At 57.0% G+C, this 24,693-nt stretch overlaps 1 protein-coding gene across 3 annotated transcripts in view; it reads left to right on the plus strand.

Annotated features, from left to right (window-relative positions):
• The window catches only part of ELL (elongation factor for RNA polymerase II), a 31,870-nt gene continuing 7,734 nt past the window's right edge, over positions 558 to 24,693 (plus strand). The window contains exons 1-6 of one of the 3 annotated variants that reach the window (XM_021378423.1): positions 558 to 694; positions 14,340 to 14,387; positions 17,183 to 17,304; positions 17,549 to 17,712; positions 20,094 to 20,347; positions 23,041 to 23,165. In XM_021378423.1, the coding sequence (XP_021234098.1) occupies positions 560 to 694; positions 14,340 to 14,387; positions 17,183 to 17,304; positions 17,549 to 17,712; positions 20,094 to 20,347; positions 23,041 to 23,165 (848 nt within the window). In that variant the 5' untranslated portion in view covers positions 558 to 559. Of the gene's footprint in view, positions 695 to 2,206; positions 2,558 to 8,859; positions 9,205 to 14,339; positions 14,388 to 17,182; positions 17,305 to 17,548; positions 17,713 to 20,093; positions 20,348 to 23,040; positions 23,166 to 24,693 lie in introns of those variants that run through there. The other 2 variants (XM_021378424.1, XM_021378425.1) reach the window with 2 other exon arrangements.

The raw sequence follows: 24,693 nt of genomic DNA on the forward strand, positions 1-24,693 counted from the left end.
CCCCCCCCTCCCCACCGCAGCTCTCAGCCGCGGGTCCCGGCGCTGCCCTCTCCTCCTCTCGCGTTCTTTTCCCCCTTTCCCTGGGTCTCAGTGCCGCCCTTCACCTTGCCAGCAGCCGGAACCCAACCCGCTGCCAGCTCTGTAGGATAAACCATATGTTGTCACAACACTATTTTTAATTTCGGGTGTGGGTTACATCACAGCCCCGCGTTGGGCAATCTCCGTGCGAGGACGGACGTAATTACTGTTCCAAGGTTTATCAACTTGTCTTTTAATGAGCGCTTATCGGCGTTGTGAGAAGTCAGCGGCGATAGAAGGGGCCTCGGACAGGCTGAGCGTTTCGATTATTTTTTCTCTTTAAAAAAAAAAAAAAAAAAGAAGAAGAAAAAAAATGAAAGAAATGGGGCCTGTGTATTAGGAAGGTCTTTTCCTTTGGGGGAGGGCGAGTAGGAAGGCTGCGGGCAGCTGCGCTCAGTATTTTGGGAAGCTATTCTGGGTCGCGGCGCCGTGAATAGTGGTGTTTATTTTCCAAACGCTGTTTGGTGGCCATCGGCCACTAATGAACTTTGCTTCCTTCCCCGCCACCCAAAGGAGCAGCAGCCGGAGCTGCCGAGCAGGGAGGGACGGCAGCGCTGTTTGTGCAGTGAATAAGGCAGCAATTAGTGGCCGTGAGCGCACGCACTGCGTTGGCCCGGTGAGTTTCCCCACTCGCGGAGTGTGGCGATGGGGCAGCGGTGTTGGCGCACCCGGGGCGGCTGTTTGCTGCTCTGGGCCGTGATTTAATTTTGGTAAATGGGGGGGGGGGGGGGGGGAAAATGGGCACAGACTTCAGCTTGGTTTGAAGCGTGGTTGGAACCGGTGGCGGCGGCGTTGTGCCCTGTGGATCGTGGCCCCGGAGCAGCACTGCTGGTGCTGGTGCTCCTGAGGCCCTCGTGGTGTTGGTGCAATGCCCACGGATGGGGCAACAGCTTCGTTGGCTTGAGTTGTTCTTGACCCAAGGATAAAGCATTGGGGCGGCATCATCCTAAAACGATCACCTGCTTGGGCCTGCTCCTCGGGGTTGGAGCACTCGCGTTTCTTTAGTGGGGCCATGGAGCAGGTGGCAGGGCGATGTCCGTCCCTCTTGGGCCCTGGGATCTGCTGGGTTTCTGTCTCGGGGCGCGGTGCTCGCATGGAAGGAGCAGAACCCGCGTCACCCGCTCGCACCTCCCAGCAGTCGCTGCCCGCCGGGCCCTGCAGCTGAAGGCTGAGCGTTGGTAAACGTGTCCCAGAGCAGCCTGTGTGCTGCTGAGATGGAGCCGGCCTTGTCCCGCAGCCTAAAACAACGCTCAGCTCTCCAAGGAATGTGCTCTGCGTTAGCTCGCCTGCGTTAGCCACGCGCTGGATGGGTCCAGGCTCTGCTGGGCCTCCCCGTGTCTTCAGTCCCCTCCGCTCTCCAGGCCGAGCACCTGGGGGGCTCTGTGCCCCCGTCCTGCTTTCCTCCCGCAGCCTTTGCCCTGGGTCTCGTCCTTCTCCCCCATGACAGCCGTGGTGTTACCCTGCCAATAAACCCGGGTCCCCCCAGCACGCAGCGCTCGTCCTTTGCTTTCTGCCCCTGCCTCGTAGCAGCATCGCAGCGCTTCTGGGTGAGCAGATCTCCACTGAGCACCGCACGCAGAGCCGTGTGCTGCCGGCGGTCAGCGTGTGCCATCGGTGCTGGGGCCGTGCAAGGCTGATGACCGCTCCTGGAACTTCCCCGCTGGGAATTTCCCATATTTATCAGAAACCAGCTGCGGTTTTAGGAGCAGCGCTCACGCAACCGCTTGATTTCTGATTAAAAAGTGACGTGAGCGCGACCGCGCTCCTCTCCCCGTGCGGCCGCCCCCGTGTCCCCGCCGCCGCTGGCTGATTCCTGGGGAGCTTTGGCAGGTGCACGGATATCCAGGGGGGGCTGAACTGAGCTCACCCCAGCTCTGCCCCACGCTCTCAACCCGGTGTTGGATCTGTGGTCTGCTGCTGGCGCTCCCCACATCCCCTTCCCCGCGCGCCGCAGGATGGTGCGGCAGAAGCCGTTTCCTGAAGGGTTGAGCGGATCCTTTGCAGCCGCCGGTGCTGAAATATCTTCTCCAGAGCCGGGTTTCAGGGCAGGCTGCTGTGCTTGAAGAGCAAACTGCAAAATGAAGGCTGCTGCTGCGGGGTCCGTAGGGCAGCGCGTGGCTGCGCTGGCGGCTGTCGCAGGTGTCGGGAGGAGAGCGCTGCTCCTTCTGAATCAGAACGCACTGAGTTATCTCCGGGCTCTCTGCATCATTCCTCCTCTCCCGTAACCTGTTTTTTCCTGTCCTTTTAACTCACTGATGCTGTCGTCCGTCAGAATTGAAGCTGTTACGCCATCGGGAACATGAGACGGGTGACATGAGTGAGTGAATCAGCCCGGAGGAGGCTGGGGAAGGAAGCTCGCAGCTCCAGCTCAGCCATCAGCAGAAATGGGACGGGACGTGCCGAGCTCGGCGCTGACCCGGCTCAGGGAAGGGGCCGGGGCGACGCTTTGCATCGTTCCTCAGGAATGCCTTGGCCCGTGGTAGTTTCCTTTCAATTATTTAGGGCAGCTTTTTCTCTCGACCATACACCGTTTAGATCCGCTCAAATTATAGATTCGTCTCTATAGTTTTCAAATTGCACGGGAAAGAACCGTCTGTAATTTACATCTAAAGTGACGTACAGTTGCTATGGGATTCGGTGGCAAATTATAAACCCATTATGCTTTTTTTTTTGATGCTGGTGCTAGCAGGCCACAGCAGTAGGTCTAATTGGTGATGTGCCAGAGGAAAATGGAAACTTTGGGGCAGAATCCGTGGGACCGACAGTGCTTTTTTTTTTTTCCTTTTTTTTTGGGTCATGTTCCGTTTTTATCAGCAAATCACCCACCTTCAGAGGATGTGATTAATCAGAGAAGTTGAGTTTGGCCTTTTCGTAACTTTTTGCTTTCTAAGAATTCTGGGGGGAGCAGACTTGATGTCGAACCCCTTTGGTTTCTGCGAGGCTGGGTTTGTTTTAAGGCACGTGACAGGAGCGATTTTGCTCTCGGATCAATGGATCCAGCAGCTGGGCTGGGTGGTTGTGTGCATTGCCCAGCAAGACTCAACCTGTGCTCCCTTTCAGCTTGCTCTGTCACTGGTTTCATACTGTGCTGAACCAGCAGCCAAGGTGGGAACGCAGGTTATCATTTCTGTGGAAGCCGTCATCCGTTCTCACACCTGTGTGGGGCCCTCTGCTGAGTTGTGTGCTCAGGGCTCAGGCTGTGGGGCGGCTGTGGGGCCGGGGCCACGCGGGCACCCCCCGGCCCTGGGTTCTGGGGCAGCACAGAGTGCTCTGTCCTGTTCCGTGGGTTGTGTCAGAGCTGCTTGGCACGGGATGGGGCTGTTGAAATCGCTCACTTTGCACCGCGCTGGCTGCTGGGGGGGGAGGGGGGGAAAGGGGTTTGCTTGGGAAAGCATTGAGGTCTCGCTGCCGAACGGACGTGCGAGCTCCCACCCCGCTCCGTGTCAGCTCAGCGCTGTCTGTAACTTCAGAGCGTGAACTTGCGAAGCATCTCCAGATCCCCGGCGTTGGTGCGTGCTGAAAAATGGGAAGAGGCCGTCTGCATGCGTCACTCCGTGCTCGTTTGTGCCAGCTAATCCACGGGAGGAGAATACGTTTTGGCTGACGGAGCGGTTTTGCTGCTCGTGCACAATAGAACGCGTTGGGATGGCTGCGGGGCCGGGGGTGCGGGGGGTGGCACATGGCTGGGGTGAGGATGGAGCCCGCTCCGAGTGATGGAGGTGAACGCTGCTTCTGGAGGAGCTTTGGTCTGAAGTGAGCTTCAGTTCTGGTGGGAAGCGATGCCCGATAACGAGGGCTGTGCTGATGTTTCACACGGAGCCGTCACCTGCGCTGCGCTCCTGCCCCTGACCTGGGTGCACTGTCCAGGAGAGGAGCTTGGATTTGCTGTTCAGAAGAGTTTTCTCGGGCATTGCTTGGAAACCTCCAGCGTACACCAGGCAACGGCTGCCCGCCGTGGTAACCCAGCGTTGCCTTCTGGCTTCATTTTCTGAAGAACCGCTGTGCTGAAGGGCTCCAGAGCCGCCCTGCAGCGCGTGGTGCCCGCAGCCCTGCCCCGCTCCGGCCAGAACGCAGCCTGGAAAAGCACGGCTCCGTGCGCCTGGTCCCTCCTTTCTTTACATTGGACCGGTGCCTCTTCAATTTAAAGAAACTGGCATTTGTTTAACTCGAAAAGAGGTCACCGCGTGCGGGTGCGCTGCGAGGCCGGCCCCGGTAACCGTCCTGAGCTCGCCTTGCGCCCAGGAGAACGCTTCTCCTGAAGCTTCCCTGGAACCCAGGGCCTCTCCCTTCGCTCCCTTAGTGCCACGAGCACCAGGTGAAGCTCCTTGCCCAGGTGTGTTCCTTCCAAGCCCGGCCAGCAGCCCTGCAGGGTGGACGGAGCGCTGCCTTGGTCCGTGTCCTTGCGCCCAAAGGATCCATATTTTTCTAAAACCGAAGTGCAAGACGCTAATTTAATCTTTCTTCCATACTCTTACTCACCGAGGGCCCGTTCTGCCGCGGGCTGCGATCAATACGCTCTGTGCCAGTTGTGGTTATTTGAATCATGTTTCCACATTTCAGTGTCTAGACTGGCTGTTTGTGCACGTTGTGTTGTACCTCTCCAGCTCCAGCGCTGATTTCAGTTGTTTTTGGCTCTTGGTTTCTCTGAGAAAGTGAAGCGGGCCGCGTTGCTGTCTTCCACGGTCCCTGCAAAGAGGGGCAGGTGGGATCTGGCAGGATGTACATCGCTTCTTGAGCTCCGTGCCACCGCTTTCCTCTCTCCTTGGTGACCGCAGGGCAGTGGCTGCAGGTGCATCTCCCCGGTTCCTGTGCCGGGAAGAACGTGCTGCGAGCAACGAAACCTGCGATAAGCAAGCAGTGTAGAAATGAAAAAACCTGATCATCCGCATCGCTAAGGGCATTGCTTGGGATCGGAGCGGCCTTTAACAGACTGCGGTGACTGCGTGGCTTGTAGCGAGCGGCTCTGCTGCACGTGCAGGTGTTTGGATGGGCCGGGGTCCTGAGCTCGGGACTGAGCTGGGCTGAGCGCGTTTGCGTCGGAGAGCGGAGCTCCCGGTGTACGGTGACGTGAGTTATGGATAGACGGGTGAAAGAAATCATGTTCGCAGCTTGTAATTAACTGCTGCAGCTCGCTGCCGTGAAATGTCAAAGGCTTAAGTGCCTCTGAACGAGGAGCAGCGGCCGCGCGGTATGCAAAGCAAGGGGCTGTGGTTGCGGCTGCTCCACGCATCCCTGCAGCGCGCCGCTGCGCCCCGGGGCTTCGCCCAGCTGTCCCTGCAGCCCCAGCCCCGCCGTGAGACCCGGGGTTTGGGATGGGGGGGGAGGAAGCCGGCTGTCCCACCCTGCCCCAGCCTGGGCACGTGGAACCCGAGCGCTGCGTGCCCGTGGGCAGGCTGTGTGTATTGCCCGGGGTGTGCGCAGCGTGGCACAGCTCCACACGTGGCTCAGAGCGGAACCGGGGGCGATGGCAGCTGCACAGGGGCACGGCCCTGGGGGTCTGCTCCGTTTGGGCCCCACTGGCAGCACCAGGGCTGGGCTCCGAGCTCCGGCTCCCGCTGCGGTGAAGCGGGTTGGGGGATGCCAGCAGCTCCTGTTGGTGCTTCCAGCCCAAACCGTGACCTCTGCTCCGCCTGCCTGCAGAATTAAGGACTTCTTCTGCTCCCACAAATGGTTTCTTGAGCAGCGCGTAGGAGCTCGGCTGACCACTTTCTTTTGCAGAGTGCAATCTGTTGGCACGGCCTCACTGCTGGTCCCGTCCCCGTGCCCCATATCTGCATCGTGCAGGGGATGTTCAGCGAGAAAAGCACTGCAGTCACACGGAGCAGCCGGCTGCGAGGTCTGCGTGCGTCCCGTGTCGCCGTGCACCCTGAGCTTGCACAAGTGCAGTGCACTGCTGCTGCTCCTCGTCCACATCCCATAGGGAAGCAGGACTCTGTGAGGGGGAGGAGGATGTGGCCGTGCACGGGGTGCTCTGCCCGGAGCACAGCAGCAGCTCTGCAGTGCACGGCTCCGCTTTCATCTGGAGAAATGCAGCAATGGGAAGGGGGAAGTAAGAACGGGGAAAGTAAAGCACGCTTGCCCTTTATAAAAGCAAATGGGATATCTTCAATCTGTTTCAAATATGCACTTCAGTTGACGTGGAGCGTAATGGTGATTAAAACCAATGGCAAACATTTTTTTTCCGGAGCGTGATTTGGAAACGGTTACGAATGTAACAAAGACTTTGTTCAGAATCCGTGGGGAAGGCGCACGAGTGCTTGCTGCGTTACCACGTCGGGCACTTCCTCTGCTGCCCTGTGACCACGTTGCCATCTCTGCCATCTCCCTGCAGGTGAGGGCTGTCATGGCACGGCCGATGGGGTCCCTCCTCCACTCGAGGCCCTTTAGCTCAGTATTGAGCCCTTTAGCTCGATATCAGGGCTGTTCACTCGTCCTTAAGAGTAAATGGGTGGACTCAGGCAGGAGGAAGAAGCATGCTTCTGTTTGAGCCGCTGCAGAAAGCAGGATGCTTCGCTCCTTTGTGGCCCCAAACTTGGGCAGGTGCCTGTTTGGAGACCTGACGTGCCAGCCCGCTGCCGGGCAGCTCTCACGATGGGCTGCGGGCTGCAGGGCATCCCCAGCTTCACAGCACAGACCCGCTGGGGCTGTGGGGCTGGCTGTGGGGCTGGCTCAGCCTCTGGTTACTTGGCAGAGGCGATGTGTTTTTGCTGTTCTTATCTGAATTTTTATTTTTCGTGCTTGTTTTTGGAATTCGTTGTAACTTGAACCTTCGCAAGTGTCCTTGCAAGGGGAGCGAAGAAACGTCCGATTTCTTATTTTGTTTTCTTTTTTCGAGGGGTCGGTTTTGCCAGTTTAGAAGAGTATGCTCTTTCTTTCGCTGTTTGTCGCTGTATTTTTGGAGCAGGTTTGTTCCCAGCCACCCTGGCAGTGCAAATAGAGACGCAGCTGAAACAGAGCGGGTTCTGTGCCTCCGCAGCAGAGGGAGCACCCCCCACCTGTGGCCCCGGCTGCCCCTGCACCCCTGTGCTGGGAGGGCATGGGGATGTGGGGGTGCACCACGGTGGGTTCGTTAATGCTTGCAGATGGAGTTCTTGGGGGTGGAATCCCTCTGGTAGAAAAAACTGTCCTTTATGACTGCTTTATTGCTTATTCTCCCATGGATTAGAGAATGGTTTGGATTGGGAGGGTCTTTGACGATCGTAGAACCATGGAGTGGTTGGGTTGGAAGGGGCCTTGATGATCATAGAACCATGGAGTGGTTGGATTGGAAGGATCCTTGACGATCATAGAACCATGGAGTGGTTGGATTGGAAGAGTTCTTAATGATCATAGAACCATCGAATCACAGCATGGTTGGGTTGGAAGGGACCTTACAGACCCCCAGCCCTACCCCTGCCATGGGCTGGGTGCCCCCCCAGCTCAGGCTGCCCAGGGCCCATCTGTGGCCTCGGGCACCTCCAGGGATGGGGCCTCACCATCCTCTGGTAAAGGATTTCCTCTTTGCACCTAGCCTAAATTTCTCCTCTTTTACTTCAAAGCCATTCCCACTGCTCCTGTCCCTGTAGTGAGATGGCAGCAAATCCCAGCAACTCAGTGTCATTAGCGTTGAACGTTGACAGTGACACCGTGTTCCCCAAATTCTGGTCACCCCTTGAGGTATCTGTGATGCTCGAAATCAAGCAGCAGCATGAGCCCCTCGCTGCAGCCTGGGGGCTGGCAGGGCATTGCTGGTTGGGATCTGTGGGATCCTTTAGGATCCTGCTGGCCACGCCGGCTCAATGAGGAGTATCTGAAGTTTGTCTTAAGAGGAGCTTGGGCAGAGCAGTGATGATGCTTCCCGTGAGGTGTCAGTGGGATGTAGCTGGGCACGAGGAGCGGACCGGTCCGGGCTTGTTTTCCTGCGCTCAGCAGTGCGTGCTCTGGGTGAGATCTGTCCCGGACCAGTTAGTCAATCCGAGCTCTGAATTACCTTTCTATATTTTCTCTTGCAAGAAAAGCAGCAGAGCGGCGTGGCAGATAAGGATCACCGCGGCGTTTCAGAAACTCGCCCGAGCCATCTGCTGAGAGCGCATCGTCGGGTGAATCAGCCCCGGTGTCTTAATAGGTCCGAAAATAAATGGCGCTTTCGTAAGCAGGAGCGGCGGGTTGGAAGCGCTGTGTTTTCTGTAGGAGATTGCAGTGGAGAAAACGCTCGTTACGGGGCGGCCTCGGGGCAGCGTTGTTCATTAACCAGTGGCCGCCGCTGTTTACCCGGCGCGATAAGCGCGGCGCGGGGCGCTGCCGTCACGGCTGCCCTCCTCCTCCTCCTCTTCCTCCTCCTCCTCCTCCTCCTCCTCCTCGTGGCTCTGGGTGCTGCCACGTGGGGTTCTGCACTGCCAGGCCGCCGTGCCTCTCTCCAGCTCAGGAGCCGACCCTTCCTTCTGTTCCTTGCAGCCTGGTAACGCCGCGCTCGGTGCAGAGCTCGTGCAGCAGTGTGACGTGCGTGGGGCAGCGCTCGGCCCTCGCTTTCGGTGGCGTAACGGGGTTTTGGTTTCTCGTTATGCAAAGCAGCGCAGGTGTGTGGCAGCAGCTCCCCTGCGCTCAGCAGCAGAGCGCCGGCAGCTCTCCCGTGGTGCCCACGCTGTCGCAGTGTGCTCTCAGAAGCCGAGGCTGGCCCTGCTCACGCAGCCGCGTTCCCAACGTGTCCCTGCCGTGGGCTGGGGCTCCAGGCCGCCGTGGTGGGTGTCCAGTGGCTCTCCTAGAGTCGCAGAGTTGTCAAAAAAATAAAAAAATAAAAAACCCAAATGATTGGAAACGCAGAGGTTGGCGGAGCACAGGGGGAAGTGGGAATATTGGAAGTGTTTTCCAAGATTTATTTTGCACGGGGCGTTCTCGCTGCCTGCACCCATTCAGGGTTTTTCTGAGGCTCGGAGCTGGAGCGCAGCGGTGCTCAGCGGAACCCGGCGTGCACCCTCAGAGTGCCCCTCTTCCTTTCTGCCAGGCAGGCTTGGAGCTGGCTGACGATCCTGGAATACTTTGGCGTTCCGGAATAACTGGCGTTTAAACCAATCCTTGCTTTTCAGTAGAGCTTCGAGGTTGTGGTTTTTAATCTCTGCCTTCGCTGTAGTCTCCAAGCTTTCCGGAGCGGTGAGTTAAGTTGTTGGCCCGTCCTTAACGCGCTGCTCCTCCTTCCTTTGTGCCTCTCCTGCTGCTCTGTGTGGGGCCTGTGCTGTCCGGCCGTCTCCATGCGCTGTGCAGGTTGCAGGGGTCTGCCTCAAGCCGGTGCTGCGGGGCAGAGCCGTGTTCTGAGCTGCAGGAGGTGGCAGCGCCCGAAGCGCTTCCCTTAGGATGTCCAGGAGCTTTTTGCTTGCTTCGGAGATGTGCCCACGTCTCCAGACCTCGCCATCAGCCAGCTGTCCTCCCTCCTCTCTGCAGGAGGCTCAGGACGCTTCTCCTATGGCATCTTCTGCAAGGGGAGGGCTCTGGAGGTGCAAGGAACAGAATCTAAAGCCCCGTCATGATCCTTGGCTCATGCAGCTGTTAAGTAAAACCTGCAGGGAAAGCAGAGCTGCTGTTCACCTGTCGCAGAGCTGGGAACTGGGGATGATTCCGTTTCCCGCTGCCAGTTGTTATGGTTTGGTTTTTTTCCTTGTCTTTAACCCTGAGTTATTTACCTTCCTGTCCCATCTGTAACTCGGGGCTGTTGGAGAGCTGGAAGCAGAGCTGCACTGACGCATGCTGAAGTTCTGCCTCGGTATTTCAGTTGGGATCCTCTTTTTCTCCCATCCGAGGAGGTGACCTCGGGGCGGCCGTCCTTAGGAAGGGGCGGTTTCAGGGCTGTGTTCATTTGACACAAAAATGCCTTTTCCCAAAGCTCCATTTCAGCAGCTGGCGGGTAACAATGGGACCTATTTCTAGTTCTGTGCTTCATCTTTCGCCACGGATTTGCCAACGCAGCGTTATCTTTGTACGGGCGCTTTGGGAAACGCTGTTTCGACTTGTTGAGTGCTTTCCCAATTTGATCTGCTGCTGCTGCTGCTGCTCTGGGTTACGGCAGCAAGAAGAGCAGCAATGGGCCTGGCTGCAGGCAGGGTGCTGAGCTCCAGGGGTCGAGACGGGCAGGGCAGGGCGGCCCTGGCTCTGCAGCAGCATGCTGCAGTGGGGCAGAAAGCGCAGGAGCACAGCAAAGGGAACTTCACTTTTCAGGGGAGACACTTGAGTTGTATCAGAGCTACCGGGGTTTGTGCTCCGAGGGGACCTCCTGGGATCCCGCACGGGAGCGGCTTGCTGTGCTCGGGTAGTTGTTCTGCAGCAGGCCTGTGTTTGGTTGAGTATATCTAATTGATTAGCAGACCGCTGCCGTCCGCTGTGCTCCGCGTGGGAAAATTGCACGGGGATGCGAGCGCGCTCTTTTTCCCTCTGATCTGTGCTCCTCTGGGGAGGTGGGAGTTGGCTCCCGGCCTCCTGACAGCGCGGCGTCGCTGGGTGCCCCATCTCGTTAGCAGTGAAATTGGTGGGAGGCCGTAACGATCACACTGCAGATAATGATCCTCGGCACAAAGCGTCGGCGCTTTGATGATCGCCTCTCGTCAGCCCTAACGAGCAGGTCTCCCCGAGCGCCCCGGAAAGCAATGGGGAGACAGCAGTGCACCACGTGGGGGAGGAGGGAGCGCTGCACCCAGGGACGTGTGTCCCACCAGGGTCGTGTGTCCCACCAGGGACGTGTGTCCCACCAGGGCAGCTCAATCTGGAGCCCAAAGGGTGACTCAGGAGTCCGGTGTCACACCGCCGTCTCCCATCATTGCCCATTTCTCACGGTGCGTGTTCCCTCTCGGTGCAGCTTGTTGCTGCTTCCCTGCTTGAACCCAGTGGAGAACCTGGGGTTCTCTGTGACCCAGCTCCTTTGTCTGGAAAAACAAAGCTCGCGTTTTCTCTGGGGACGGCCCATTGCATCCCGATTGTCCGTTTAGCGATTACTGGAGAGCGCTTTGCTGGGCCTCCCCGCCTTTGTTCCACAGCTGCTTGCTGAGCTGGGAGCACTCGCTGGGGGAAGCCTTAGGTCGCTGCAGCCGTGCAGCACGCAGACCACGCACGTGTGCTTTGCACGGCGGCTGTGCGCTGCGCTTCAGGCAGGGCTGTGCTCACAGCAGTGCAGAAATGCGGGGCTCTGCCGCTGGCGAGCAGAGCGAGCTGCAGACGAGAACCCTTCTAATGGCTTCTGAAAGGAACTGGGCCTCTTTATAATGCCTCTCTGAGGGGCATTGCCTACATGGCACGGACATGGAGCTGCTCTTCTTGGTGGCAAACTGCTGCAGTGCTGCGCCCCACGGAGCTGTGTGTGCAGGGAGCTGGGGTTCCCTGCTGCTGTTTGCCGTGGGGTCTGGCACCTGCACGCATCTGTGGGGCAGTGCTGTGGGGCAGTGCTGTGGGGCAGTGCTGTGGGGCAGTGCTGTGGGGCAGTGCTGTGGGGCAGTGCTGTGGGGCAGTGCTGTGGGGCAGTGCTGCTCAGCTGCTGGGCTTCGGGTCCTGAACCGCTCTTTATGGGCCCCACACTGCGTTCTTTGAGCTCTGGGGTGAGGGAGCAGAGCCATCCCGGTGTGCATCCAGGTGGGGATGTGTCCCTGAGGGAGCGGGGCCCTGAGCCCCCAGGTGCACCCTGAGTGCCACCCCCACCCCAGGCACAAGGTTCATCCATTGCCATGTGATGGAGTCCCATTGCCATGGGATTCCCAGGGCACTCTCCTTGCATTTGACCAGCAAACCCAGGAGCTTGTCTCCGAGACACGCATCATATGGAAAGGTCTGGGAGGCGTTGTAGTTTTGGTTTAAAAACAAAGAGAGGAAGAACAGAGCAGTGAGTGGGGATCTGTAACTCGCATCTCAGCAGGCTCCGTCCACCTGCAGCGTCCTGGTGGTGCCCTCCGCTTCCAGTGGCGCTGCTGGACAGCCCAGTGTGGTTCTGTAAGTGAGAGATGGGATGTAAAGAGGGAATGTTCAGGAGGCTGTTCTCTGGTGGGAGGTAGATGCAAGCCTCAAGGAGGTGGAACGTCCCGGGAGAAGCCCTTTGTCTCTGTGGCGTGTTGGGGAGCATTGATTTCCACCGGGGTTGGTATTTCTGGCTGCTCCTAATGAACCCTGGGACTCAGTGTGCGCCGGGGCGCTGCCTCCGTGTGCTTTGGTTCTGGTGGCACTTCTCGAAGCGTTCAAAACGTGTAGAACAAAAAAGGATGAGTGCGAACCGAGCTGTGCTGGGGTCTGCAGAGCACATCTCCATGGCACCCCATGGCCAGGCACTGGGCCCCTGCTTCTGTGCCCAGCCGGGCTCTGTAGCCACTCTGTATTAATTGGTATTCCCGGTACTGACTTTAAATGTCTCCATGAAGCTTCATGTTCTGAGAGCCATTCCCTTGTTCCAATGTAAACAGGGGTGAGCTCTGTTTGCTCTGTTTGCTCCCTGACATTGGAGGAAATGGACAAATACACTGGTACTAAGTATAGGCGAATGCTTCCCGTGCAGTGCTGCCTCCAGTACGAATTCCAGTAAGTGCAGAACAGAACTTCTCGAAACAGAGTATTCTTTAATCATGTGCGTTTCCCTGAAGAAATGGGAGGTGCCCAGCTGCTTGCTTGGCCCCAGGGCTGCAGTGCCCGCGTGCATCCCGTGCTGGGCAGTGCTACACAGAGCCCTGCGTGGAGCAGCACCCGAGCTGTGCCCTTCTGCACGTGCCAGCCTGGTGGGATTGCACCTCTGCCGGTGCTGTGTGCCAGAAAGTGCCCACAAATGTTCATCCCCTTTCCTCAAGCTGCCACGTGCCAGAGCTGGGAAGCCGGGAGCTGCTACACACAGCGGCACGGGTTTGTGCTGAGGTCAGCAGCCCTCGCCCGGCTGAGGACGGGGATGGGGACAAGCAGGACGGCGTGCTGGCAGGGAGCGGTGTGCCGGGCCTTTGGGGCCGAGCGCTGCTTTTTGGGTTTAACCCGGTGCCTTCAGAAGGAGCCCTGTGTGCTGGGCTGTGTTTGCAGCCTCGCTGCAGTGCGGTGCCCCAGCGTGAGCTCCCATCCCAGGGCTGTGGGCAGGCAGGGGGCTGTGCAGCGTGCTGCAGGACTGACCCCAAGGTGCAGCAGGTTCCGTGCTTCCCGCTGCTGTCTGCATCCGTACCGCTGGGCTGGGCTGGGCCGGTGTCAGCGCAGCCACGTGCAGCAGCTGGGGGTTCTTCTGAGTGCTGCTCCTGGAGGGATGGAGCAGTGGGGAGGCAGCTGCAGGAGGGGGGGGCACAGGGGCCTGCATTTCCCTTATGGGAAGATGGGAGAAAGCTTGGTGCGTTTTCTTAGGCTCATTCTAGGAAGTGGCAAGCGGTGCTGCAGGAGTTACAGCAGTGAGGCAGAGCTGAAGTTTGCTCCCTGACTTGCAGGAACACTCTTTTCTTTTTTTTTTCCTTTTAACTTGGACCATTCTTTGCGTGGATTTTGGAATGTGCAAGTTCTGTGACTGCAGCTGATGCTGATCCACGCAGCAGCGTGTGGTCGCGCTCAGCGCCTCGCTCTTTGCTATCCGTGCTCTGTGTTACCCTTCCATTCCACTTAAGCAATCCTCCAGAATTAACTGCAGACCTTCCCCGATCTGTAATTAACTCTACAAGATCCTTCTTTCGGGCTTTTCGGAACCCAGATTTCTTGTGGCACGTTGGCTCGGGCGCACTCTGTGCTGCAGGAGGACCGAGGAGCAGCGCCGGGCCGCGTTTGGGGCGGCAGAGGGGGCTGCTGCTGCCGGGGAGGAGCGGGCAGGCTGCCGGGCCGCGCAGCGGAGCCGCCGTTTGCTTTCCCATCCAGCTGCCAGCTTTCTGCTGGGGAAAAAAAGAGAAATCGTGCGTTCTCCGAGCTGCCATGAATGTTTCCCCTCAAATATCCGCTGCTGAACTCAGAACTTGCATAAGCGCTGAGGACACGCGGCGCTCTGCTCTGCGCCGGAGGGGAGCTTTGGGGGGAGCAGGAGGGGAGCAGGGGGAACCGGCCGCGGGCGAGCTCGGTGCCATCTCAGAGCTTCCCTTTCTCTGGAGGTCGGTGGCTGGGAGCGATGCTTGCTGCTGGTGGCATCGCGCTTTCATCCTTTTCCTGGGTACAAACCACTGCTTCTGCGGCTCCTGCGTTTTCTCGCTCTGTATTTCTGAGCTTTGTTCTTTTTAAAAAAAAAAAAAGTATAGGTGGAAAATCCAGCTGACTTGTTCGACAGCGGCCGTCTGAGCCTTGTGTTGCTCTAATTCTTCTTTTATTTGTTTTTGTAGGATACTGTGACTTCAAAACCGGTAATCCAGTTTCAAGGAAGCCAAGGGGTAAGTCAGCGCGGGGGCCGCCCGGGGAAGCGGGCGCCGGTTTTGCTTTTGCGGTGGATCTGAGCGGTCTTTGTCCGTCCGTCCCGCTCCGTCTGTCCCGCTCCAGCACGCACTCTGACTTCTGCAGGTGGTGGCTGTGGAGCTCAGGGCTGCTCCGGGGCAGAGCTGGCGCTGCTCACGGCACAGACTGTCTGTAAGCTTGCAGCAGGGGCCTGGGGCCAGGTGGGCTCCGAGGTGCCTTCCAACCTGAGCCGTCCTGTGACGTGAAAATGAGATTCACCTACGTTCTAGATACAGAAAGGTGCACGTTAACCTCACTGCTCTGCGTGAGGAGAGGGAATGTGTGGTTTGTTTTCAGAAGCTGAAGGCAGCTGTGAATACTTTTGTGTGTGCTTTTATGGTGGCCCGGTGGAAGTTTCAGACGTGCCTGAGCTAAGCAGGCGTTGAAGTCGGGCAGTCCCTCCTTGTCCGTGTGTCAGCCCGGTCCCTCGTGCTCCAGCAGAGCCCGGTGTGGTAGAACCTCAGGAGAGCGACCAACCTGTGTGCCTTGTGCCATTGGGTGAGCGGGTACGGGAGCTGAGCAGGCAGCACGGGTCAGCATCTGCCTCTCCCTGCACAGCTGCCTGAGCTCTGCCTCCTCTTTCCTTCATCCTCCTCAAAGGGAACACGGTGGTGAGGTTGGTGAGAGCGACTCACACGGCCCCGCTGCTTGGGTGGGAAGCGTGACGTGAACCCGGGCAGTGCTGGGAATGGGGCGAGTGAAAACAGCACCAAAAAAAGGGGATGGAATTACCTGAGCCCTCTGCTCACCGAGCAGCGCCCCGGTGCTCCCCCAGCTCCTCGTCAGCGCTGAATTCATTGCGCTGTCGTGGAGAGGCCGAAGGTAGAGCTCTGCAGGAGCTGGCAGGAAGAGCCCTTTGTCCCCGTGCTCTGATTTTTATGGCTCTGGGCTGGCAGCTGTGGCACCATCTGGTTCTTAGCGTCGTGCCCGCCTGCGTCAGGACTGCGCCCTGCTGGCGGGGCCTGGGCCGCTTCCTGCCCGCGCACCGGGAAGGTAACGCCATCGATTCAATGAGTTCTCAAATTCAGCTGATCACATTAAAACGTTTTCATTTTTGGAAGACCCAGCCGTACCCTGGGCTCCAGCAGTGCGGGGCAGGGAGGGGCCTGCCCCTCCAGGTGTGCACCCAGGGGGGGAGTCCTCAGCATGGGACTGACGCAGACTGCGGAGCGCGTCCAGAGGAGGCTGCAAAAAGAATCCGGGGAGGGCACCCAGCTCGGTGAGGAGGGCTGAAGGTGTTTCTGTGTTGGTTAAAGCCCACAGAGAATGAGGGATGAGGTTGGTTAGATCTGCAGGTGCTTACGTGGGGGGAAGCAGAGGCGGGGAGGAGGGGGCACAGAAACCCTGCGGTGCCACGTGCGCTCCTGCAGGCTGTTGGGCACGGCCCTGCCAGCCCGACGCGAGCGGAAAATGTGACATTCCCCCTCTTTCTTGGGACGAACTTGTGTTGGTATAAATAGAGGAAGGTGAAATTGCCATTCAGAATGAGCTGTACACAGATGAATATTACTTGAAAGAAGAAACACGAGTCACATCTGTGCCGAGCTATTTTTAAGCGCCTATGGTTACTGGTGTACGACTGCACCAAAATTAGGGCTCCCTCAAAGCAGTTACCGTGCTGCTGCGGTGGCTCGAGAAACCTTCTGGTTCAGCTAAAAATAATTCCTCGATAACGGCCGCTTTGCATGCGCTGCACCTCGCAGTGCCCGGGCAGCTCTCGTGGCCCTGCAGCAGCACTCTGAGGGCAGCAGAGCCACAGCTCCCAGCGCAGCCATTTCTGCAGCAGTGCCACGGTTTGCACGCGTCCTCCGGGCTTTGCTTTGCAAGCTACCACGTGCAGCCCCATTTGCTCCTCTTCCCCCATGGGCTTAGCGCACAGAACACCCCAGAGCTGCGTGCGTGCTCCCAGCTTGCCTGCAGGGGGGCAGGGGGGGTTTGTTGCCCCCAGTGGGGTCAGGGCTTGGTGCTGTGGGGCAGGGCATGCTGCCGGGCACACGGTGCTCACAGCACTCAGCAGCTCACCGAGCCCGGCCCTGCGCTGTGCAGGGGTGGACCTGCTCTCTGAGCACACATAAATACAGATCAGCGTGCGTCTTGCGCTGCAGCGCAGATCTCCCCTCTGTGGATCTGTGTTTGAGGCCTCAGTTTGCAGAGCAGAGCCGAGGGAGGAGCGCGGTGCAGGTGCTGCGGAGCACACTTGATGCTTGATTAAATATTTAATTTAGCAGCCACGTCACACACCACTGTGAGCCATGAAATCTCGTTCTGGAGTTATAATTTCTTAAGAAAGAATAAGCGTGCTACCTAGTGCCCCGGCCTGCGCTGCGCTTAGTGCTGGATCACTGGGTCTAAAGAAACAAGTCTCAAATGCTTTAAATCAAACGTAAACAGGGATTGCAAGTCTGTTTTGAGCCTGAATCAATAGAACTGGGTCAGATTCCTAGAAAAAGATTACTGTGGGCTCTGCTTTGAAAGGCAGCGAGCCGCCAGCTCCTACCTCCGTTCTGCTTTCCACTCATCTTCCCATCCTTGCCTCCTCTCTTACCTTCTCAGTGCTGCACCGTGACTTGAATCCTGCTTGCAGCTTCTTGCCAGCCTGCACTTTGCAGTCTCCTGTGCAGTTCTCCATCTGCTTTCCTCGGATTGCATCCCGGAATGGCTCATTGCACTCGTTGCCAAAAAAACGGGCTTTTGTGGCAGTGGGGGTGACCCAGGTTTTTCTCCTTCCCAACAGCACATTGCGATTCCCAGGCCGGACCGCCCGGCCGAAGTGCGGACCTTCACGTTCTATCTTTCCAACATTGGCAAGGACAGCCCCCAGGGCAGCTTTGACTGTATCCAGCAGTACGTATCCAGGTGAGTGAGGCACCAAAAACTAAAACCAACCCAGCTGTTTCCTACCTTACCTTCCGTGGAATTGTTTCCCTAACAAACTTGAACAAAACTTGTCATCTGTTTGCTTGTACGCGTATATTTGGGTAAGCAGGAGAATCTGGCCACCTCTCAGCATCTCTCTGCACCCTCCTGTTACAACTTACTTAGCACAACCTCGGCTGTTGGCAGCGACGGGAGCATCTTCTGCACTGCCTTTCTTTTGCAGCAATGGCAACATCCAGCTGGACTGCCTGGGGAGCATACAGGATAAGATCACGGTGTGCGCCACGGACGACTCGTACCAGAAGGCGAGGCAGAGCATGGCGCAGGCGGAGGAGGAGACGCGCAGCCGGAGCGCCATTGTCATTAAGCCTGGGGGCAGATACGTAGGTAAGCAGCACCTGGGCGTGGGGGCCGTCCTCCCTGCCCCTGGAGTCGTGCTCGTGTTCACTTTGCTGCCAGTGAGCCAGCTGTGAACGTCTCCCACCGACATCTGGTAGTGCTTTAGGGGTGTCTGGTGAATTCCATGCTAGTCTCCTTGCGCTGTAGCCTCTTGATGGCTTCCATCTCCACTCGAACCTGTGGTGCTGCTTGCTTGGCTCTGAGGTCACCCCGGTGCCGTTCTGTCACCAAGTGGTGATGCAGGGAGCACGCTGCGTGTGTCCCACCGAGAGCACGGCACGCAGCACCAGGAGGCAGGGAGCGGTGCTTTTGTGGTGCTAGCAAAGGGAGAAAGCTCTGCAGAGGGAATAAAAAACGTGATGAGTTATCAGTGAGCTCCAGAAGGAGCCCGTGGAGACCCAGCACTGAGCTCTGCTCCCTGCTTAACCTCAGCCTGGCCCCAAAGTCAGGGTTTAAGTGGTCAGCTGCGAGCAGAGCACAGCTCCTCCAGGCCCATGGGATCTGCAGCCTGCCCCTTTGCAGAGGATGTCTGTGCTGAGCGTTGCAGCAAGTAGAACTGACCCTGACTCATTGTTTTATCCGCCAAGTGCTCAAAACTGAGAAATAAGATAGTAATCAGGAAGGAAATGCATTGATTTCCTGTAGACTAGAAGACTGTTTTGTTTAGCTTGTATCCGAGGACGTTACAGTAAGTGGCTGAAGTTGGGCTCGGAAGATTCTCAGAGCCAATTGCTTCCCAGGGGGACGCAGCCCAACTTTCCTTTAAAAATGACAGCTCGGAAGTGGGGGAGTTTACCTGAAATATTGAAACAGGGAGAGCAGGAGGGCAGTGCAGGTGTGAGCTGATGCGTGGACGTGTGTGTAGGCAGAGGTGTCTGTAGGGGGCTGTGCTTGTATGCACTGAGTGTGTGTGTGTGCACTTGTGTGTGTGTGTACTCACGTCAGTGTTGTACGTGGTGCAGGGCTCTGGCTTCACTTAGCTTGTTCTCCCCCTATCTCTGCCCGTGCTGGCTCCAGCCCGAAGTGGAGATGTCACAATATGTTTTTGCTGTTCACGACCTGGCAGGAGCTAGGGGAGCTGCAGAAAGCTTGCAAACGTTCCCATAGCCCCCAGCTGGCGGTGAGGCCCCACTGACCGCTGTGCTGGGATGGCTGACGTGTGAGCTGTGCCTTCCCCCTCCCTCCAACGCTGCTGGGTCGGACTTCTCTGCCTCAGCGTGGTGCGTAACAGCGAGCCAGGAAATGGGGACTCGGTTGTGCAACCCGCATTTCAGTAAAACAAACAGTGCAGGCGATCCCCAGCATCTCCAGATGACTCAGTTGAAAACATTGCTTCCTAGCAGTGCAGAATTGCCACGCGGAGATAAAGCTCCCGGCTTGCTGCAATAAATGCTGGACGTGGTTTGTCCCAGCAAAGGTCACTTTCCTGAACAGAAGTGGCTGTTACTGCATCCCTGCCTTCTGGAGCCTATGCATTTCGATTTGCTCTTTCTGCCCTTGGTGGCAGGAGCGTGGCACTGTGACCTGTGACATTCTATGAGTTTCATGCTCTGGTCACTGCTGTGGGACTTGTGAGGATTCCAATTGAAGTTGGTTTTTCCATAGGAATGGGAAAAATGAATTCTTGTATCACGCTGTAAGAAAGCAGCAGCGGCAACGTCCGGGATGGAGCCCAGGGAGCTGGCTCTGAGTCTGGGCTGTGCTGCAAAACGCGGCCAGAGCCAGAGCAGCAGCCCCTGCCGGGGCGCAGGGCTCCTCCATGGGAACAGTCAGCACTAATGAATAGGGAAATGTGTCAGCGTTAGACCCCATTCACGTGGCCGTGCGGCAGGGAGGAGGTGGGCCCGGCCCCATAAAGTTCCTATTGTTCTAAAGCAGAAACATCTGCTGGAGCCGCGCTTCTGCTGAGCTCAGCAGCGGGGAGCCACGCGCTGACCGGTTCTGCTCCTTCCACTCCGCATTTCCACTCCTCTCCATCAGAATGCCGAATGTTCCTCCTCCTGGGGAGGGAAAAGTGGTCGGATTAACCACGGGGGTACTCGCACTTGGGATAAATGCAAAGCTGGCAAACAAAGAGAGCTTTATGCGAGCTTGTGGCCCGGAACACTCAGGTCTCCAGAGCCTGGTGCTGCTGTTTACTTGTTGGGAGCTTGTCACGAACTGCAAAACTGCCAGGGCATCGCTCAGCGGCGCTGAGCAGATGGGGTGTGCCATGCTGTGCCGTGCTGTGCTGTGCTGTGCCGTGCCGTCTGCCCTTCGTTGTCACCTCGGGGCACTTCAGAGCGCGTGACGAGCTCCGTATTCGTGTTGACAAACCACTGGCCTTTGCAAGGTGACTGCTGCAGTTCACTGTTCTCATCTCATTTTAGGCAAGAAGGTGCAGGTGCGTAAACCTGCTCCAGGAGCTTCCGATGCTGTTCCCTCCAGGAAGCGCCCAACGCCGGTCAACCTTGCCAGTGCAATAAAGAGAGGCAACAGCGCGATTTCCCAGAGACCCTTCAAAGACAGGGTTGTGCACTTACTGGCACTGAAGCCTTATAAGAAACCGGAGCTTATTCTCAGATTGCAGAAGGATGGACTCTCTCAGCAGGACAAGGATTTGCTGGACAACCTTCTGCAGCAGGTTTGTACGCTGATGGAGGCGACTACTTGGGTAAAGAGAAACGTCTTCCCCGAAGGGCAGTGAGTTCTGCATGGGTGTGAGCGTGCTGTGCGTCCTCAGCTCAGCGGCTCGGTTGCTTTGAAGGGGCACGCTTTTGGGTGGCAGTGGGGGGAGTTACCCAAGGGAGCATCTCACAACAATTCCCATTGCTCTAACCTGTAAATCTGCTCTGTGCCTTGATTAACGCAGCCGTCGAGCAGCGTGTGTTAATGCACGTAATGTCTCCTACGTGGAGGAAGGATGTGGCCCTCCACGCTGAGCTTTGCGCTGTCCCGTGCCTTTCCTGCTCAGCACTGCCCCTGGTTAGGTGTGAAGATCATGCAGCTTCTTGCTAACCATATTATTTGTGCGTCAAGTGGGAAAGCTGTCTCTGGCTGAATCACTTCACGCTTTGAGTCATGTCGAAGGTGCCATTTTAGGAATTGCAGTAAACACCTTTATTGCTCTGGCAGCACCAGGCGCACCACGGGCGTTGTGTGAATGCTGCAGCTGCCCTCTTCTGTGTCGGATTTTTTTCCTCTTTACTCCTTTCCATAGCTGAGATGCACCAGCCAGCGATGGGTTGGTTCGCCCAGGGCACGGAGCAGGTCGCTGGAGGAGGCTCCCGCTGGCACAGCTCGCTTCTTCCCTAGATCTTAATCCCGCAGCCCTTCCTTTTCCAGCAGTGCTGCAGTTCCCTTGCACGCCCTTCCAAACGCTGTGACCGCATTTAGTTGCACTGTCTGTGGTGCTCATCTCGTGGTGATGCTTGGCAGCCCCCAGCAGGTGGTGGTGAGCCTGGCCATGGCTGTGGGGTGCCCCTACAGGGCTCAGTGCTGGCTTTGCTGGAGCGCATTGCCTGTAAGCCCACCTCCCCCAGCACTGCCAGGGCCACCAGCGTGCACCGAGCGACCCAAAAACAAGCAGTGACAAGCTGAGCTCCTGCGACGTGCCTAACTGCATCTAGGTGCGGGCTTCCTTGTGCTCTCGCATCTCTCGCGGGGCTCCGTGTTCCTGCTGCTGGCCTTTCTGCCTCATTTTGCAAGGTTTCTATTTTTGAGAGCCGTGGGGTGGAGCCTGCAGAGCCCAGCACAGCAGGACGAGGAGGCAGCAGCTCCCGGCCTCGTGCCGAGCAGCACAGAGCTGCATCCGCTGCGGGACAGCCCCGCAAGCACTGCCTGCCTCTGCTTTCTCTGCAGGGCTTGTTTGCCGGGCTATCTAAATGTACAGCACAGCTCCAGTCTCCTTGTGTTTTGGCTCAGGGTGTTGGAAAGCTGACAGCTGAAAGGAGCAGCAGCGTTCGTCATGTAAAGCGATAACTGCGCTTTTTCTTTTTGGCTTATCAGGAGCGCTTGGCTGTGTTTGGTTTTCCAGCTTTTTGCCTTTAAGTTCGTCGATTGTTTTTATTTTTTTATTTTTAATATCGGGTCCAAATCTTCCTAAAGGCCAACAGCAAGATGAACGGCATCTTTCATTAAAGACTTCCCGCTCCCTCGCCTCCTTTTCTGAGGTTATCTCAGCACTGTGCAGGTAACACAGACACAGACACCACCACCGGAGTGAGAGCAGAGAGCAGGAGTCCTCCCCCCATGCCTGGGGCCTCCAGGGGCTGTGAGCTGGGAGCTGGGCTGCTGCCCTCTGCTCTGTCATGGAACAGAGAGCCCTTAGGGTTGGGAAGCGCCTCTGAGATGATCCGGTCCAACCCGTGCTGGGCTCAGTGCCCCTTTCTGTATCCATGGTGGGGTTTGCTTTCTTTCTAGCCTCCGTGCTCTGCAATCCCCTACAAAGGGTTTCCTCGCACGGCGCGGTGTCTGTGCACATTCAGTTCTTGGTTTCTGCTGTCGTCGCGTTTTTCAGTCGGGCCGCCAGCAACAAGAGGTTAAATTTTCAGTCACGCTGTGGAAAGACTGATTAAAGCGGGATCTCTCGCAGCGAGCTGTTTCCATTCTAATACAATGCTGCCAGTTCCAGCGCTGTTTCCTATCCACGTAGGCACCGTGCAGTTCTGCGGGGAAGAGAAACACAATGGGACTGGATCAAGTGTCAGAAAGCTGCTCGTGCAAGTGCACTGAGGGAGCAGCACAGGGCTTGGGCACGATGATTTACGTAAAGCCCCGCGTTATGAGCTGGAGATCACAGGCTTTGTTGTTCTCTCCCTGTAGCAGTCCTCAGAATGTTCTCCTCCATCGAATCCAGCAGGGCATCCTAACACACCGACCTGCAGTGTGAGCTCCCAGCTGCAGGGGATTCTCTGTGCTGCCCCTCGAGGTGGCAGGGCTCTCTGCCTGCTGTTGGGCTGGCTTGGCAGTGAGGGGTTCCCTCCTGCAGCCTTCCCCTCCCAGCCCGTGGCCTGCACTGGTTTGGCTGCTGGGAGCTGCCTGTTCCTGCTGGGTTGGCTTCCGGGGAGCGCTGCTAACTGATGCTGGACTGTTCCAGCCCATCCAAGCTGAATAATCTGCTTAGATCCAACTTGTTCCTTGCACCGATAAGGCAAAAGAAAAGCAGAGCTGGAGTAAATTACAAAATTTGGGAGTGGTCTGTGTAGTATCCCCTTGCTCTGACGCCCCTTACTACCGCTAAGTGCCGAGTTTTGGCCACGTCTTATACGTCTCTTTTGCTACAGCAAGTGAGAAAATGAAATTCTGACAGTTCTTTGCAAATAACTTTTGCTGCAGGTGGCAAATCTGAGTGCCAAGGACAGCACTTTCACACTGAAGGACTCTGTCTACAAAGAGGTGCAGAAGGACTGGCCTGGATACTCCGAGGGAGACCAGCAGCTGCTGAAGAGGATTCTTGTCCGGTAATTATTCCCTCTTCTGTGATATCTGCAGCTTGAAAATACTGGGCCAGGTCAGTTGCTGTAAGTCAGGGTGACTCGGTAGAGGTGTGGTAAGTTGAGCATTTGATGTATTTCAATGTTAAGTAAACCTGTTTGTTATCCAGATGAAGCTGGTTAAGCTTGAGAATATCAAAAGTGGGAGCAATCTTCAGGTCTTGGGCTGCCTGCTTGAAACAATGACTCTAAAAGCTACAGAGAAAACCTGCACGGGGTAAAGAGCTGCTACCATTAGAGGTTAATGGTGGCTTCGAATGCTGGAGTAAGGCCAGCGTGTCCGGGGCAGCTCCACTGAAACTCTGCTTTCTTTTTTCCATATCTCCTGGTACACGGCTTCCTGTGCCGTGTTTGCTCAGGGCAGCAGAGAACCAGCAGAGCTCCACGTCCCTGCTCCGTGCTCCTGGGGACAGCCCTGTTCCTCCTGAGCCGTTCATTTGGAGAAGTGCTCCTTCATTTCTGCCTTGTTCTCTGAGTGCTTTGCTGTGTTTTTCCCCGTTTGTTTTCCTGTGTTGGAAATCCTTGCAGCGTGGGCCGCATCCCCTGGTCGGTGCAGGCGATGGCTTTGTGTCATCACTCGTTAAAGGCTTTGTCCGTAGGTGCAGCCTCCAAGCCCAGAAGCTGGCAGCTGGCAGGCAGCAGGGGCAGGGACTGCAGCTCCCAGATCCCAGCACAATTCTGCTTTCATAGATGTGCCTCTCTGGATTTTCGGTGTGTTCATCCTGCCTAGCTTTAGTCACACAGATAGATGCTCTACCCGACTTGTTTTTGAGACAGAACTTCAACCCAAAGTGCAATAAAAGAAATAGAGCATGCGCTGTTGGAACGGTGTCCAGAGCGCAGCTGACTTGGAGGTGAGGCTTTGTCAAAGCATCCTGCACTCCAGGTGCTAGAGAGGCATCAAACTGATGGGAACGGTCTCGATGTTGAGTTACAATTAAATGGAAAAACTCGGCTGCCATGCAGTCCGTGTGGCTTTCAGAAAAGGTAATTTCTCCCTGTAGAAGGCAATGTTTGCTGCTTTTTTCTAGAATTGCGGCGTTCAGTTATGCGAGGGCCTAAAAATAGACCTTGGAAAGGATGTGTTCCACTGCCCAAACAAAGCCCCGCTCAGCCAGCACAGGTAGCGAGGCTGCAGAGTGGAAAAAACAAATCGAGCTGCAGGCAGGGGGAAAGCAGGGGCAGGGGGAAAGCAGGGGCAGGGGGAAAGCAGGGGCAGGGGGAAAGCAGGGGCAGGGGGAAAGCAGGGGCAGGAGGGCACGGGGCCGTGTGCCGCTGCGCATCCAGCTGCACTGGGGGGCTGCGGTAACGAGTGCATCTGAAAATGGTGAGAGCTGCACCTCGCTCCTCCCCACGCCATCCTTCCACCCTTTCACGCATGCAGGGAGGTGTTTTTCTGCTGTCACGTTTCAGTCACTTCTTTGAAATCCGTAATTAACGTGCTGGGAGATGTTGGGATTTCTCTGTCCGGTCGGGACTCATCCAGAGAGCGGCT

The sequence above is a fragment of the Numida meleagris genome, chromosome 27 (assembly GCF_002078875.1).
Source record: "Numida meleagris isolate 19003 breed g44 Domestic line chromosome 27, NumMel1.0, whole genome shotgun sequence".
Lineage (NCBI taxonomy): Eukaryota > Metazoa > Chordata > Aves > Galliformes > Numididae > Numida > Numida meleagris.